This window comes from Eulemur rufifrons, chromosome 6 (genome assembly GCF_041146395.1).
Source record: "Eulemur rufifrons isolate Redbay chromosome 6, OSU_ERuf_1, whole genome shotgun sequence".
Taxonomy (NCBI): domain Eukaryota; kingdom Metazoa; phylum Chordata; class Mammalia; order Primates; family Lemuridae; genus Eulemur; species Eulemur rufifrons.
The window spans coordinates 18,349,618-18,367,632 of record NC_090988.1 but is presented as its reverse complement, the minus strand read 5'-3'; the positions used below and the strand labels follow the sequence as shown (position 1 = coordinate 18,367,632).

Genomic DNA, 18,015 nt, shown 5'->3' with positions numbered 1-18,015 from the left:
TCACTGTTACTCAAATACTTCACACATGTTGATGTTGTCGATGATGCCAAGTTGACATCAGTGTTACTGCAAGTGTGGCCCATGGACCCCTGCCAGTCCATAAACTGTTTTGTTACCAATGAATGACAAGGTAAGTACAGAAATCAACAGCAGGCTCTGAGAAACATTTATAGCAACTTAACAGAGTAATTTTGTCTGTTGAATTGAATAAAAAATTAAGCTTTGTTATTTTCTATGTTTTAAAAATTGTATTTTTTTTTCTTTCATCTTGGCTCCACCAAAAATAAAAAATAAAAATTTTATTTTTCTTATGATTCACTTTTACTGTGTTTTATAAGGGATTAATTCATGATTAACTGAAGGGGGAAAAAGGGGTCCTCAGAGAAGCACTGCCTGAAAACATCTTGTAAGGGCCATGGATATAGTTGGCACCCAATCTTCTGGTACTCTGAGATTGAATGAATGAATGAATGAATGACCTATGACAGGAAAATAACCAGAAATAAACAGAACCCAGGGGAAGAAAAAAATCTTTCAATGTGACTATGATACAAAGAAGATGGGACTCAGAGATGTCAAATGACTAGGCTAGAGCTCGTGAAAGCCATTTAATCAAGTGATCCAGGTTGTACCAAAACTGTGAGTGGTATTTGTCAAAGGAGAAAGAATTGGTGAGAAGATAATTTTGCATACCAGTCTAGAAAGCAATGAATTCCAGAGAGCACTGTTCGATTCAACTGCCTTCTGACAGGGAACAGTCATCTATGAGAAGGCTCTGAGTCAGGCTACTGCTCCTTTCCTCAAGCTGGCGGGAATGCAGCTGTACCTAACCAGGGGCCGATATGTGGCCCACTGAGGAAAAGGCTCTCCGGGAGTGGGGCTTGGCATAGAAATTATTTGGTTACGTAAAGAAGTTAACCAAAAATAAAGTCAGGAAAAATCTACTAGCCTGAAGAAAATGAGAATACATTAAGCATCGTAAGTTTGGAGAAAGAAGAAATTCAGACATTTAGTTTGGCCCTGGGTTCCCAACCCCAGGCTTACAACCTCTTTATGAAAAACCTCTGAGAAAGTAAACTGGGCTCCGTGCTGCTACTCACTGGTGTCATGGTGACAAGTGGGGAGGGTCCCCGTGGGCGCTTCAGCAGCTGCTGGGCATGGAGCTGGATGTTAGCTCCTCCATCTGATGCCCTCCGGCCAAGGGGGCCCATTCCATTGAGCAGCTGCAGGGTGGGCGGCTGTAGCAGAGACTGCTCCTGCCAGGAGTAGAGTGGGAAGGACAGACTGGTAAGATGGGGGGGAGTATGAATAAAAAGAGCAATATACTGATCTACTGTAATTAGGGGATCCATTGATTGTGATGTAGACTACAGAAATATTCCCTCTCACCTGAGCTGCTCTGCAAGAGAAATCATCCTATTCTATAAGGAAATTCTTAAATCCTGGGGAAGGTCCCACAAAGCCTCTCAAAGGAAGCTCAAGTTTGTTTCTTCTGGAGCAAACCCTCTCCCATATCCAGGTACCTTGTACTCAAGCTGCCCCGTTGGTTGCAAATTTTGCATGGGCAACAGGTTGTGCATGAAGTTCATGTTAGGGGCCACCTGTAGGAATGGAGTCTGTGGGTTGACTCCAGGAAAGCCAGGTAGGAGCTTCTGCAGATCTTCCATAACTTCCGTGCTGACAGGAAACAGGGTGACAGAGAAGTTTGGTTAATATTCTTACTCTAAAACACTTATATCCCAAAATTGACAGCACTGCTATGTTCAATACAGTTTATTTTATTTTTTTACTTTCTTCCTAAATTTGTACTTCTCTCTAAGATCCCAAAGTAAAGCAGATGCCTAATGTGTGGAATCTGACTCGCTCCCATTTGACTGTTTGGGACTGGGGATCGCTATTCTTCATTGGCCACTCATGTAAAACCAACAGCTCTGAGCCAAGAGGAAATACTGGCAGCAGTCCAGTTCGGGTTTCCAAAGCCTGGAGGTGAACAGCAAGTTTCTAGAGAAAACGGGTCATCCGCTAAAACAATAACTGCCTGAAGTAGCAACTGATTCACCAGGGAAAGAATGCAATTATTCTTGTCAGTGCCGACAGGACAGGTAAGTACTGGATGTGCAGGGCTGTCATGCTACAACAGTGGGTTTTACAGCACACTTTAAAATAAGAGGATCTTTCCACTAACAGAGAGACTCAGGACTCCACCCCTTTGCAGCTGACAGTCTGTGGAGCCAGAATGTTCTCCTACTGCCTGTTTGATCATAGGCCGAGAACAAGAAACATAAAGCAAGCAAATCAGCAGGCATGGGAGTCTTTTTTGGAAATTCACTCAGAGAAAAGAGATATTTATAAGAAAACCAGCTTTGCCCCTAGTTGAACTCTCAAGAGAATTCTTGCCACACCTTCTCTTCCCTACTCAGCAAAGAAAATATCCAGAAAAGAGGTGAGGCTATTTTTAATGTTGACAGTCTGCAACTGTAGAACAAAAATGGAGTGAGTTGGCATTTAGTCTAATTCCCCAATGTGAGGGCATCAGGGAACATCATGAAAGACTGCTTTGGGAAAACACTTTGAGAACCTGGCATGGTTTTGGAGTTTGGATTTTTGTTCACAAAATTTTATTTGTCCACATATATAAATGGCATCATATCATTGTCCACTTGTCCTGGCCACTGGGTTAGATCTCATCTGGGAGATACAATGAAGTAGGAAACATGTGCAGTGGTAGGTCAGGTGGCAATTCTTTGCCCTGGTGTTAATAAGGGCTGCTACTCACCGTGGGTCAGCCACACCCACTGTGTGCCTCCTCATTGACAAATAGCGGACCAATGCTTCAGGGGAAGGCTCTTCACCCTCATCACTGTCCAAGTTCACTGTCCCATCCGGCTGAGGTGGAGGGAAACATCGCAAAATTAGAAATAAACAGTAAGGAAAGGAAGGATCTGAGACAGAAAGTGGTTGCGGCTGACAACTGTCACAGGGTGCTACTTGCCTCCACAATTTGGTTCTCTGGGTTGATCAGCTGCACCTGGGGAACACTGATGTTCATGGCGGTACCTGCCTGCTCCGCCTGGAAAGCAGTACATATGTACACAGACATACCTTAACGTTAGAGGGAAATAATGATAGTCTCTCAAAGTAGTCTTGATTGCTAAAAGTCTATGTTTCCTTGATTGCTAAAGTCTTTGGTTCATCTGCCCTTAGAAGCCACAACAAGGAAGCATTCTGTTGAGAAGACAGTATCTCCCAATGATTTATTTCTTAAAAAGAGAAGAAGAAAAATCAACTATTGTTGCCCATCCATCCTCTGTCAAAGAAAGGTGCAGATCTTTGATTGACCTCTGACAAATGAAGAGATGACAAATGGGAGAGAGAGGTAAGGAAGATGAGGAAACTCTCTTGACTCAGGTTAGTGAGCAATAGCTAACCCTTACCCCCTGGTGTTACTTGTCCTGAACTAGGTCACTGGAGTTATTGCCCACCTGGATATTGACTGGTGCTTGAAAGGCCATGGCTCGGGGCATGCTAGGAAGTGCTCCGAGACGCAGGGTTTTATGTCTCCTATGTCGATCACACAGCAGGCTGTAGATTGCACTATAGTGATCATAGGCATCTGATCTTAATGACTACCAAGAGAGAAGGGAAAGAGTGGGAAAAAAAAAAACAAACCCCGGTGAAATGGCATGTCAATGACCAAAACCTTTTCAGTAACAACATTAGATGACCAAAGCACCTTCTTTCCTCTTTCCAAGGCCCAGGGAAGGGCAGAGGAAGAAAAACAGGAGGAGAACAAAAAGACCCAAATTCCCGGGAAGGAGAAAAAGTGGAAAAAGCAGGATAGAGGAATGACTGCTACATCTCACTTTGTTCTCCCCTCCTTTGGAGATACCTGTAATGTCCGCTCTTTGTCCAATCCCATGTCCTCCATGGCCAAGAGGACATCCTCATTCAGGGAGTCCATCTGTCTTTCTTCTTTTAGCTGTTGGCATTCAGCTATTAACTGTAACATACAAAGAGGCAAGCTGTCAAGCCCCCAATTAGCCATGTCAATATGACATATCATATACAATGACCAAGCTGTTCCATACCTCCTAGCTTAGGATTTTTTTGGCCTCAGAGTTTAATAAGCAAGATAGTCCTGGGTGATCAGCTGTGAGCAGACAAGATCCCCCTATTTCCTGAGCTCCTTGGGATACCCAAGGCCATAACAGTTTAAATAAAGGTATGCTACAGAAGCCACTGAACCGAACACACTAAGAGGAAGAAGATATTCCCATGGAGAGTGATCTACAGAACCATGGGCTATACTGTCTTAAAAGCCAAAACCAGACTATAATTTGGCAACAAATGGTAGGTCTCCAACAGTTTAGCTGGTTTTACATTTCTTGCTTGCTTCACTTGCTGCACTGGTATTATACAATAGTTTGTTCCCAGCACCTGCCTTTTCAGGTCATGGCCTGATTACAATCACATGCAAAAGATACTGCAGCAGCTCTAAAAGGAGTTCCCTGAGGCAGCGGTGCCCAGCTCACCCTGTCAAAGTTGGGATCCACGTCCCCTAGCTTCATCCACTTGTGCCTGCAGATCTGCTCCATTGAGAGGCGCTTATTCGGGTCTAACACCAGCATGTGGCGGATCAAGTGCTCGCACTCTGCAACAGACAAACAGCCACCATCAATCTCTGGCGAGGGGAGGCTGAGGAACCAGTGGAACTGAGGAACTAGGGCAAGGCCAGTGGGAAGACTATCAAGCTCCTTGCTTCTAGTTTTGTCTCTCTTGCTTCTTGAACCTACCTTTCATTGCTTACTTCAGAAGGAGCTGGGCAAAGGCAGATAGAGATGGAGAAAAGAGAAATTCAGATGTGGTAATCTGGTTAATGCCTTCACTAAAGTCTGACCAAAAACAGACTGAGGATAATCCATGAATTTCTTTTGTTTACATTACGCACGGCCCCATTTAATACAATTAATGAAAGTCATCTAAAGAACTCCAGTATCTCACAAGGTTCTCAAAATATTCAGTTCTGTCCTTTGCGAACATTAATGCTTTTGGCTTAGGTGTACAATAGCTCTCTTTGAAATTTGGGGAATTTGAAATTTCTGATGGCACAAGGTGTGCGGGGAGAGACACAGGCACAGGTAGCTACCTATCTACCACACACTGGGATTCGACTAGCCTTATTTATCATTTTCACAATGTTATTTAAATACTCACAGGTACATAAAAGTGGGCTGTGAGCTACAGAGATTCAGATCAATAGATATTTTTCTCTGGGAGCTCATATTACAAATTATATTACAGAAAGAACAATGGATTAAAAAATCAGAAACCTATAATCTGATATCAAAACCACCCTCTAAGTTTTCTCATCTGTAAATTGGGGGTACCAAGGATGATGTGGGAATGAAGTTGTGACGAAAGTGGTGATGATGTTGACGATAAAACAGCAGTATTAACACATTATTCCCGTTTTAGAAATGATAGAATTTGGGCACAGAGAAGTTAAGATACTTTTCCAAGGCCACATGGTTATTAAGTCAGATTTTAAACCAGACAGTCTGTCTCTTCTCCTGGTGCTCTTAACCACAATGCTATACTGCCCTTATACTGCAGAGTTGTCGGCCGCACAGCAGGAGGTGAGCAGCAGGGGAGTGAGCGAAGCTTCATCTGTATTTACAGCCACTGCACATCTCTTGCGTCCCCACCTGGGCTCCGCCTGTCAGATCAGCGGCAGCATTAGACTCTCGTAGGAGCGTGATCCCTACTGTAAACTGCACGTGTGAGGGATCTAGGTTTTGTGCTTCTTATGAGAATCTAATGCCTGATGATCTGAGGTGGAGCTGAGGTGGCGATGCGAGTGCTGGGGAGCGGCTACAAATACAGATTATCATTAGCAGAGAGGTCTGCCTGCAAAATAAATGTGATGCACCTGAATCATCCCGAAACCACCTCCACCATGGAAAACGGTCCATGAAAATGGTCCCCAGTGCATTATGGGAATCCAAATCCTTGAACCAATAATTCAACATCTTTATCCAAGCCACCCTCATCTCTCACTAGAGTACTATAAAGGTCTCCTAAATGGTCTTTCTGCTTCATTCTTATTCGATTCCAATCTATCCTCCATACAGAATCAAAAGGGATTTTTCCAAAGCTTAAATCTGAGCATATCACTACCTTGCTTATAATTCTTAATCTCTTCCCATAACTCTCAGAATAAAATTGAAAGTCCTGGCCGTTTTCTGTCTTTGCACATGCTTAACACACTCCCACTTAATGGCCTTTACACGTGCTCCTTCCTTTAGCTGGAATGTCCGCTCCTCAGAGCTTCACATGGCAAGCTCCTCGTCATTCAGGTAAGAGCTTAAATGTATCTTCCTCAGAAAGCTCTTCCCTGACCACCCACTGTAAAGTAGGCCTCCAGTCACTCTATTACGTAACACTAATTTTCTTCACACTAATGATTTCCTAGTGAAACCATCTTGTTTATATATTTTCTTCTTTATTATCTAACTCCCCCACCGTAATGTAAGGCCCATGTCTCTCTTACTGTACCCAGTATCAAATCTCTAATACCTGAAATGGTTATTACACCTAACCATTTAGGAGCTGCATAAATATTTACTGAATATATAGATAGATAGTTGTTGAATATTTACTCTAATCAAATGAGACTGTATTTGTGAAAATGCTTTTTAAAATATAAAATTCTTCTATAATTTTAAAATTTTTCTGTTTCTATTTCATTACAACTGTCCTGAAAACAAAACTGGCCAGTGAAAATAAGAACAATAAATTATTAATTTTAAAATACTTTCTATATACCAGGCACTGTGCTTACCCACTTTATTTCATTTAATCTTCACAACAACCTTAAGTTAGATACTATTAGTCCTATTTATAAATGAAGAAGAAACAAGGTTTTAAAAAGTTAAATAGGCCGGGCACGGTGGCTCATGCCTGTAATCCTAACACTCTGGGAGGCCGAGGCGGGCAGATTGTTTGAGCTCAGGAGTTCGAGACCAGCCAGAGCAAGAATGAGACCCCCGTCTCTACTAAAAAAATAGAAAGAAATTAGATGGGCAACTAAAACTATATAGAAAAAATTAGCCGTGCATGGTGGCTCATGCCTGTAGTCCCAGCTACTCAGGAGGCTGAGGCAGTAGGATTGCTTGAGCCCAGGAGTTTGAGGTTGCTGTGAGCTAGGCTAACGCCACGGCACTCTAGCCCAGGCAACAGAGTGAGACTCTGTCTCAAAAAAAAAAAAAAAAAAAAAAAGTTAAATAATATACTCAGCATCACAAAGTAATAGCAAAATTGGGACTTCTAAGGTATGCTCTTGACTACCCTGTTATACATCTTCATGTGAATTTCAATCCTGTTTGGTCTATTTTTCCAGGGTGAATTCAACTCTGCAGTTTCTACATCATTTGGCGGACAGCATTCTTTATCATTGTCTTGAAACGAATACTAAGGGTAATTAAAATAAATTACGCTAGGCTTGGCGCAGTGGCTCACGCCTGTAATCCTAACACTCTGGGAGGCCAAGGCAGAAAGATTGCTTGAGGTCAGGAGTTCAAGACCAGCCTGAGCAGGAGTGAGACCCCCATCTCTACAAAAACTAGAAAAATTAGCCGGGTGTGGTGGCACGCCTGTAGTCCTAGCTACTTAGGAGGCTGAGGCAGGAGGATCACTCTAGCTCAGGAGTTTGAGATTGCTGTGAGCTATGATGATGCCACTGCACTCTAGCCAGGGCAACTGAGTAAGTAAGACTCTATCTCAAAAAAAAAAAAAAAAATTACTCTTGACTTTTAATATATTCTAACTTTAAAAGAAAATACAACAAAGTCCCTATATAAAAATGAATGTATATCAGGCATCAATTTGTTTTTGCTTTATGATTAAAAGTATACTCAAATGCACTGTAAATCCAAAAGACTATAGCTCCCCCATTTCCATAAAATAGAATAAATATCATCTACATTAAGCTTTATTAAAATTAATGTTTGCAGGCCGGGCTCAGTGGCTCATGCCTAAAATCCTAGCACTCTGGGAGGCCAAGGCAGGTGGATCGTTTGAGCTCAGGAGTTTGAGACCAGCCTAAGCAAGAGTGAGACCCTGTCTCTACTAAAAATAGAAAGAAATTATATGGGCAACTAAAAATATATACAGAAAAAATTAGCCAGGCATGGTGGCGCATGCCTGTAGTCCCAGCTACTTGGGAGGCTGAGGCAGGAGGATTGCTTGAGCCCAGGAGTCTGAGGTTGCTGGGAGCTAGGCTGATGCCACGGCACTCTAGCCTGGGCAACAGAGTGAGACTCAAAAAAAAAAAAAAAAAATTAATGTTTGCAGAGTAGCAAGGCTAGACCCCACACGTGTAGCACCTGTATAGATTATAAATGTCACTGACACACATGCTTATGATCTTCAATTACCTAAGAGGAAAAAAATGTTCTTAATTTAGAAAGTTGCTAAAGCTAAGGACTCCTGTGTAGGGAGAAAGCCTGGGCCAAATTGTTGCTAAGGCCTCTAGGTGGCACTCTCCTGTTTTCTTTTGGTCTCCACACAATTTAGTGCATAAAATCAGACCACCAAGGCCAAATGGTGTTCAGTTACAGGCCTGCTCTAAAACAGATTTATTCGAGGCAATTTCCTTAAAAGCAAAAAATCAACAGCACCATAATAAGTCTTAATTAGAAGATGTATCTAGTTCAATTTCAGGTTCTTAAAAACTCTATTCAGTCATCCTTAACCATTATTTGGCCTCAGATGCCTTGAAAAATTTCAAGAAATATTTGTGCCAGAATTTATACACAAAAATTTGCATATAATTTTAGACTGCTCAAGGAGTCCCAGAAGCTTGCCACAGATTCCCCAGATGTCTACAGGTCCTAGATTATGAACTCCTGGTTACAATGTAATACCTCAAGGACAAGAGCTTTTTTTATCTTGTCTGTCCTACATAATATCGAACTTGCAAGGGAACATAAATCTAACACTTATCATGTGTTGCACAGATGGTAAAATATGACAAAATGCAGAAAGCTAGAGTATCATCATCAACTCATACTTCCTAAATGTCATATAGCTCATGAAATTAAATTCAGACAAGATTTGAACACACCATTCTACATAAAATGTGGAAAGAGGGTGAAAACGAAGAAAAGAAATGCTCTCAAACCTAATAACACAATCAACCACAGGATATTCAATTTGAAAGACTGGAAAGAGGGGGCCCTCAGATCAAAGGGTACAAAACATCAGCTTTTCCAGATGCCAAGAAGTACTCCATTTTAATGTCTAAAATGGCCCCATCACTTGTTCCCTCCCAAAAGGCAGAGCCTTTGATGCTGATGACACTGAAGGCAACGTAGGAATATGCTGCTCTGCTTGTGAGCCAGAGAAGCAGCTTCCCTTCTGAGGCTGTTTTCATCTGCTCCTGTAAGACGCCAGGCAGTCTCCGCAGTGAAAATCACTGTGGGCCCATGAAACTCGATATGCCAACAGAATGTTAACTAGAGGATGCGCAGCGCGGCCCTGCACCGCTGCGCTGACAGGCGTTTGGACGACTTTCCGGAGCGAGAGCTGCTGTATGGGCAGGGTCCTAAAATGGGAATTAAGTTGAGCTTGCCAGCGTGAGTCCACCTAAGCAGGCAAAATATTTTTTCTTTGTTGTCCTTGATAACACCTTTCTCTAAGAGGTTACGACAAACCAGAACAATTCTTGGCGGACAGGTCTTCTCCATAAACCCTGCAGATGTGACTGAAAGTATGAACATCCCTTTAGCACATTGAGAGAGTAAAAGTAACAGAAAGACAGAAAAGAGTAAAAAACAAAACGGGGAAGAAGGGAATGAAAGATTAATACAGCAACTCATTCAACAATATTATTTAATAATAATTACTAACATTTGGTGAGCACTTATATGATAGGCAGAGCGCTAAAACTTTTAAGTAAATTAAATTTAAGTACTTAATTTGCATATCAACTCCTATTACTATTATCATTTTATATATAAAGAAATTAAAAATTAGAAAAGTTAAGAAATTTGACCAACAGTAAGATAATAATAAGATAAGAGGCAGAGGCAGGATACAAATTCTGGTCAGTCTTACTCCAAAGAATTCTAATGTATTATATGTAGTACCTAAAATAAATTAATTATTGGTGTTCTAGGTAGTAGCCACCATATCTTTATATTAAAAAAAATCAAGGCCGGGCGCGGTGGCTCACGCCTGTAATCCTAGCACTCTGGGAGGCCGAGGCAGGTGGATCCCTCAAGGTCAGGAGTTCGAGACCAGCCTGAGCAAGAGCGAGACCCCGTCTCTACTAAAAATAGAAAGAAATTATATGGACAACTAAAATATATATAGAAAAAATTAGCCGGGCATGGTGGCACATGCCTGTAGTCCCAGCTACTCGGGAGGCTGAGGCAGTAGGATCGCTTAAGCCCAGGAGTTTGAGGTTGCTGTGAGCTAGGCTGACGCCACGGCACTCACTCTAGCCAGGGCAACAAAGCAAGACTCTGTCTCAAAAAAAAAAAAAAGAAAAGAAAAAAGAAAAAAAAAAGTAAAAAAAATCAAAACAATTTAATTCCCTCCTCTGACAGATCAAATGCCGTATCATCTCCACAGGTTTCATCATGCCAGAATCACCCACAAGCTAGGTTAGTATTACAAAACGAGCTAGGTAAATCTATGGTCTGAAGGCTAAGAACGAGCTATAAAATAGCTTTAAGAGGGAATGGCAAGTTGCATGAATTCAGAAAGCAGGGACTTAAGAACATCTAAGTGGGGGAGGACTGCCCTAATAATTTTGCTGGTGAGGTTTAAATACATTATAGCAGAGCAAACTTACTTATATACTCTAGTCATTATAAGGTGATGAAGACTGTGATGGAAGGCTTGAAACAATAGGTTTCCCCAATCAAGGAATGATAGACAAGGAGAAAGGATAGGCAGAAAATTAGGGAACTCGATCATTACAATCTTCAGGCTGGTCCTATGAAGGAGGGCAAGCTAACTGTTCCTTAAACCAGCGGTCCCCAACCTTTTGGGCACTAGGGACTGGTTTCATAGAAGACAATTTTTCCACAGATAGGGGTTGGGGGTGAGTAGGTGGGGGATGTGAGTGCTGGGAGTGGCTGTAAATACAGATGAAGCTACACACACTCGCCTCCTGTTATGTGGCCCTATACTGGTCTGTGGCCCGGGGCTTGAGGACAGCAGCCTTAAACCCTTTATGCAATGCCAAAGTATGAGACATGGCAAAGCAATCATTTTCAGTTCTGTAGCAAAGGAATGGTATAAAAGAAATTGAGTCATGGATTCTTTCTGGCCACATAAAGCTGCTTTGAGCTGGTGGAAACACAAGACATCTGCGAGACATGAGGCATGGGAAGAGCGAAAGGAAGTAACAACTAGCCAGAAAATTCACGCTTCTTACAGGTGTCTGTTATGGCCTCGTTTCTCATGTACCCTTTCCAGTCATTACTAGGTGTGTTCAAAGGTAATTCCAAAGCACTCAGCCCAAGAGTACTTTATTTTCAATAATTTTAAGAAACTTCTTAGTAATGTTTACTTCTTAACAATAAATTACTTCTAGTGCAATTCAAACTTTTAAGGAGGGTTCTATTTTTCTAAATCTAAAAAAGAAACAAAAATAACTTGGCTATTAAATCTCTAAAACATGTTTCTATGGAAAATGAATAACTTTACAAACATTTTTAAAAAGTTAAAATGGTATTAAAGTCTTAAGCTTTTCAGAACAAGGATACTATGCAATATGCTGCCTGACTCTGCCGTCCATTCACATTATCCAGCTCAGGTGCTGGTCTGGGAGAGAACTGATGCTACTACAGCAAACAAATAGAACAAAATTGATGCACAGTCTGCAATGGCAATCTCAGGACGGAGCAACATGGCTTTGAGACTTACAAATGTCTGTGACGCAAAACTCCTCTTCAATGCTGTCTGCCTTTTCCAAAAAGAAACATCACACACAAAACATACTGTTTTTCTACATGAAAAGGAAATAAAGTCTGTCATAATGTCCTGATCCTGTCATAATCATGCAAAGAATAGTGTGACTATGTTGCAATGTCATGATCTTTACAGAAATAATTAAAAAGTAAATCAATAAGAAATCATTGAGTGTTTTTGCCAAGATACCTTCTCTGGCCAGAGTTAGGAATCTTCTCTCTGCTTATGAATGAAGCCCTAGAAATGACATTTTATTAACATGCCCAAGGAAACTCTGTCATAGTCAACTGCCAGCTAAGGTCAAACCTTTATATAGTCACTATTTTAAAATCTAAACAAAGTAGACACATGGTCTTCAAATAAGACATCTGTATGTATAAATACCATACGCTAAATGTGCTAATCTATAGATGCATTCAGAGATTATATAAATGCTAAATACAATCATATAAAATATAAGGGTTCTGTTGTTGCACTAAAATTTTTTTTATATTGGATGTTGCTAGAACAATGGTGGTGTATGGATTGGAATACTTGTACTTAATAAATTTTGATACATTACTGCTAAAATAGAAATAAATAAACATTTCTAAATCCCAAATTCAAGGACTGGTTATTAAAGTAATAGTGCCACAATTTTACAAAAACAAAGAAAATACACAATCTTCGAATTAGCTGTAATAGAACTTAAGCCATAACCGTATTGGTTGTAACAAGATTTTACTCATAAAAAATAAACATTAAGATCAATTTCTTTAATACAAAGGCACTGAGAAAAAAACTGTCTTGTTTTGAAATCATTTATTTTCAGTTCTTGTGGGGAAGAAAAATGGGAGTCCCATACAACTGGAATATATAAGTAAAATTTCAAAAAAGATATTCCAACAGCAAGTAAGATCAGAAAAGAAAACAGAGAGTTCTTGATTTAACTACAAATTCCAATACTGGTGGCTTCTGAAAAGTATTATAATCAGAATATTCTACAATAGAAGTAAAGTTCCTTATAATTCTAAATCCTGTGAGACACTTTCAGTGACTGAACATAGAGACCACAGGGAGATGGTTTGGAACAATTTAGCAAATAGAGATGGAGCTCATAAGAAAAGCTTCTACAGAAATCAATAAACTTAGGTTCAGAGCCTTTTCTCTTCAGTTTTAATTGTTTACCAACCTGAGACAGACTGAGGAGAAAAAAAGTATTTGACCCACATATCTCCATTTATTAGAAAAATAACACCTATTTCTTGAACTTTTCTTATTTTTAGTTTTTGTAGGAGGGTGTGATGCTGCCAGAATTAAGATTCAGCAATCAGGAGATCCTGGCCTAAAGGCTGAGGATGCCAACATTTAGCTCTAGCCCAACCTTGAAAAGACCCTGGCTTGCTACACTGTTTTATTGAAGGCTGACCATTTTGCATTTCATATTGAAATATTTTTCTGAGTCCTAATATCAGCCGTTATAGTATAACAAAATTCTGCCTCACTTTTATTCCAGGGTCCAATACACGGTTCCTGCTACTAACTAACTTTTTTCGATAAGTTATCCAAATGTATAATAGATGGACAAAGATATCCATTAGAGGACTCTCTTAATGCTTGGAATAACTTACCAGATATGTATTTACTGAGAATTAAAATACAGTCAGAGATGGTTAGATGGTCTCTGAAGCCAGACTGCCAGGGTTCAAACCTCAGCTCTGCCATTTACTAGATGTGTGATCTCGGGCATGTTACTTAACTTTACCATGCCTCAATTTTATCTATCAAACAACCTATCTTACAGACTACCTCATATAATAGCCTACCTCAGAGAGTTGTTCTGAATATTAAATAAGTTAACGCAACAGTGCCTGGTACGTAGAAAGTGTTCAATAAATGTTAGCTATTAACCAAATCTCTGGAGTCCTTCCACTTTGAACTTCCTCCATTTCTCTATTTAGGGTTGCCACAGCCAGAAGATAGTTTGAAAAGCCTAATAATAAACAGGGCAGTACCAATATGTATCCACTGGTTTTCTATTATGTTAGGTCAAATCATGGGGATAGTCAGGAAGGCCTGCTTCACTCTGAAGGAGTTCTAGCCTCTTTTCTGATATCATTTGTGATTGCTACATTCACTGACATGAAAGCACTACACAGATTTTCTCTCTAGTGGTGCAATATGCCTCAAAAGGCATGAGAGAACTGCTTTGAGGACTCTCAGCCCCTTCATATATGGAGTCCGGTGGGTGAGCTCTTTAATCCTCTGTCCCATTCTCTCTAAACAAAGTGCTTTTAGCCAAGCAAGATGCTGTGTCGCTCTTGATGAGTAAGCCAATCAGGGCAGAGTTGTTTGCCTCTAAGTAGAAGCTTTTTGGCAGTAGCTGCAGGGTACATTCTCCATCAGAAGCATTATGTAAGCCTGGGTCTTGCATTCCCAGTGATAAAATGCTTATGCAGTATTACAATTAATTAAGTCACAATGAAGTCTAATCAATAAAGACTCAAAAATATTGTCCACAAGAGATCTCTATGCACTTGCCAACACTGCAGTTTTTTCACTGTAAATTAATTTTCCTTCCATTAAATAAACGATCTTACTATGTTTGCTAGCAGGTGGTATAATAGGGGAATAAGGCAAACTAGGCTTTAAGTACATTTCTAATGGTTCCTAAAAATGTATTGCTAGTGAATGAATTTGGTCCTCAAAAAATTTAAGTCGTTGGCTTCCACTGGTAGAAGGGGGGGAGTCAGAGGAAACATCTGCTAACACATGTGGCCAGGCCAGGTCTCATCTTCTGCAACAACTCAAAAAAACAACAGGTTTCAACTTTTAATCCTTCTATAATTTAGGCTCAGGGTTTTACCTAACTGCTCTCTGGAATGCTCTGAGAAGTTTAATCCCAAAACATTGGTATGGACCAAACTTATTTTACTTGGGACATAGAAAGCCAACTCTAAAGTAGATCAAAACACCTTTTTAAACCTAGAAGTCACTTGCCCTGGTCATCTTCATAATAACCCATATAAAAAAGTACAAAAAACTAATTGGTTTGATAAATAAATAATTCAGATCATCATTTTAATAATATAACACAAGAGTCTAATATAAGATTCTATAGTTAAGTGGTGATGATTTAGTTTTTCATTCAAAAATATTTGCTATTTGTTTGTTTGTTTGTTTGTTTGAGACAGGGTCTTACTCTGTTGTCTCGGCTGCAGTTCAGTGGCGTCTTCATAGCTCATTGCAACCTGGGCTCAAGCAATCCTTCTGCCTCAACCTCCTTTGCAGCTGGGACTACAGGCATGCACCACCACTGTGCCTGGATAATTTTTGTACTTTTTTGTGGAGATGAGGTCTCACTATATTGCTCAGGCTGGTCTCAAACTTCTGGCCTCAAGCAATCCTCCCAAAGTGCTAAGATGGGTTTATATCCTTATTACCAGGTGCTGTTAGGTTTTATGGAAGATGTTGATGTGCAAAACACATTTCTGATACCAAGAGGCTTATATTCTGGGGGGGATGGGTGGAGGACATATACATGATTATAAAACTAGGTGGTCTCGGATCAATTCGACTTCACGAATAAATCCTCTTTTAAATTTATACCATTGTTATTTCAACTTGAAAATACATGTTTTCAATACATGTCAGGATGCCCGTGAAAAGAAGCTTGTATCAAACAAACAAGACCAAGCATAGAAATATCCACTAATTGTGAGGATACTTCATTCCACACATTACTGACAATAAAGAAAAGCTTAGAATTCTTGAGCTAACTGTATCCATTTGTAGAGCACGGCCTCCCACACAGAAGTCGATACTCTGGAATTCAACTTGGCTAGAAGAAGCCAGATGATAGGGCCTTTGCCCTCTTGTCTTTCAAGTGATAATTTAGAAAACTATACCAGCTCAGCTGGAGTTTCTAGATCCTTCTGGCAAAAAAACAGATAAGCTCAGCTCAAGTCTATGACAACAGCCTGAGAAAGGAAAGGAATCTGTTCTGAAACATCTCCCTTAACTACGGTATCTTCTGCAGTACAGTGACAGCAGACCTGACAAGCCGAAAAGCAGCCGGCTCTTGCCTGCGTAGGAAGAATTAACTCTAGGTCTAGTGAGGTACAATTGTGTCCAGAAACAGGAGTTGTGAGCAGAAAAAGGACTCAGGGACAGGCTCTAGGTCTCCTTCACATGAACCTGATGCTTCATGGTACTCAAAGGATGTCTAAGCTAAGAAAAGATGAAACAACCTTATGTATTCGTTTTCTGCTACGCCTCATCCTTTTGACAGTATTCTCTGATGGGCCTTGGGATTGAGGCCTGTGACATTAGGCAATGCCAAGGACATGTATGTTCCTGAAGGCAGGAGAGATCACACTGGTAATGTGGCAATTATGTACTCATTTCCTAGACTGGGTTGTTTCTCATCCTCTGTACTTAATCTTACAAAAACTTTTATTCCTACTTAGGGAACTACTTATCTGGGATTAAGGAGTGACTACACTTAGGATAATCCTGTAGGCTTTCTCTGAGTCTTTAAGCTTTCATGTTAACGTATATCATATTACAAATATTAGTTCTTTCTAAGCAGTCTAAATGTTATATGGTTTATTTCTAAGCACTAATGGACAAGTGGCTGACAGCCTTGCTAGCGATGTACCAGAACCCACCATCTGCAGCCAGCTCTGGTACAGTGTGAGGAAGAATCTTTGCCATGGTGCGAGGGGTGGCGGCAGAGGGTAGAGAAGATCCAAGTTGCTCACAGGAAATACTGTGGACATTGGAAAAGCAGAGGAAGTGGTTTGCTTATCCTGCCCTTTTTTGCAAAATTAGCACTAACAAACACAGAATTTCAGTACTGACTTAGTTACTTATTACCTGTATGTCTTTGTGTGTCTTTGGGCAAGTCAACTAATTTCTCCGAACTTCAGCTTCCTAAATTTCATTGGCAAATGACAACATGTGCCATGACCAGTCGTATACTTATGAAGCTCAAATTAGACCACGTATAAGAAAATATTTTAAAAACTCAAAGGCCCTAAAGAAATGTAATTTTTTTTTTCTTTTCTTTCTTCTTTTTTAAATTGAGGCAGGGTCTCAGGTTGTTGCCCACGTTAGGGTGCAGAGGCGTCATCATAGCTCACTGCAGCCTCAAACTCCTGGGCTAAAGTGATTCTCCTGCCTCAGCCTCTCAAGAAATGTAATGTCTTGATATTACTATTGATATTATTATTTGAATAAGAATGTACTCTCTGGAGGGGCTTTTGCAGTCTGCATTTTAACAAACCTGTGCATTCACACATTCATTTAACAAATATATACTGGGTGCCTACTAGGACCCAGGCACTGTTCTAAGCCCTGGGAATACAGCAGTGAACGAAAACCCAAAAGCTTATTACTGTCATATGGGGATGGGGATGGGGAGGCAATACAAAAATAATGTGAGGTAGTGCTAAGTGCTATGAAGAAAAAGGATGATGAGGGTAGTCAGGAAAGGCCTCTCTGAGGGGCCATATGACTACAGAAGGGAACAGGAATGCGTGTGCTTGGCAAGGCTGAGAAACAGCAAGGGCTGCCTCTCTGACCGGAGCTTAAAACCTGGGTGAAGTGTAATAAGAAATGAGACCAAAGAGGGGGCAAGGGAAGTTGTGCCTTGTAGGCCATAATAATAATCAGCGGTCTCTAATGTTTTTGGCACCACGGACCGGTTTCAAGGAAGACAATTTTTGACAGATGCTGGGGTAGGGGGCTGGGGTTGGAGGAGGCATAGCACAGGTGGTGATATGAGCAATGGCAATGGGGAGTGGCTGTAAGTACAGATGAAGCCTTGGCTGGCCTGCCGCTCACCTCCTGCTGTACACACACACACACCCCCACCTGCTCAGAGTTCCTAAGTTTCATGGAAGACAATTTTTCCACCCCAGAGGGAAGCAGGGGTGGCGGGGGGTGGGGGGTAGGGGTAGGGTAGAGGGTTAGAGCTCTGCATTCTGGTCCCTAATAGGCCACGGACCAATAGTGTGGCCCAGGGTTTGGGGATCTCGGATAATGACTCCT

General features: G+C 40.8%; 1 protein-coding gene across 6 annotated transcripts in view; it reads right to left on the bottom strand.

The window, feature by feature from the left end:
• SIK3 (SIK family kinase 3) overlaps positions 1-18,015 on the bottom strand; it is a 228,569-nt gene that overhangs the window by 26,135 nt on the left and 184,419 nt on the right. For all 6 annotated transcript variants that reach the window (XM_069470852.1, XM_069470854.1, XM_069470853.1 and 3 more), the window contains 7 exons: positions 4,533-4,651; positions 3,890-4,000; positions 3,483-3,626; positions 2,993-3,070; positions 2,777-2,886; positions 1,524-1,677; positions 1,101-1,256 (listed from right to left, as the gene is read on the bottom strand). In XM_069470852.1, coding sequence (XP_069326953.1) covers positions 1,101-1,256; positions 1,524-1,677; positions 2,777-2,886; positions 2,993-3,070; positions 3,483-3,626; positions 3,890-4,000; positions 4,533-4,651 — 872 coding nt within the window. The remainder of the gene's footprint in view (positions 1-1,100; positions 1,257-1,523; positions 1,678-2,776; positions 2,887-2,992; positions 3,071-3,482; positions 3,627-3,889; positions 4,001-4,532; positions 4,652-18,015) is intronic.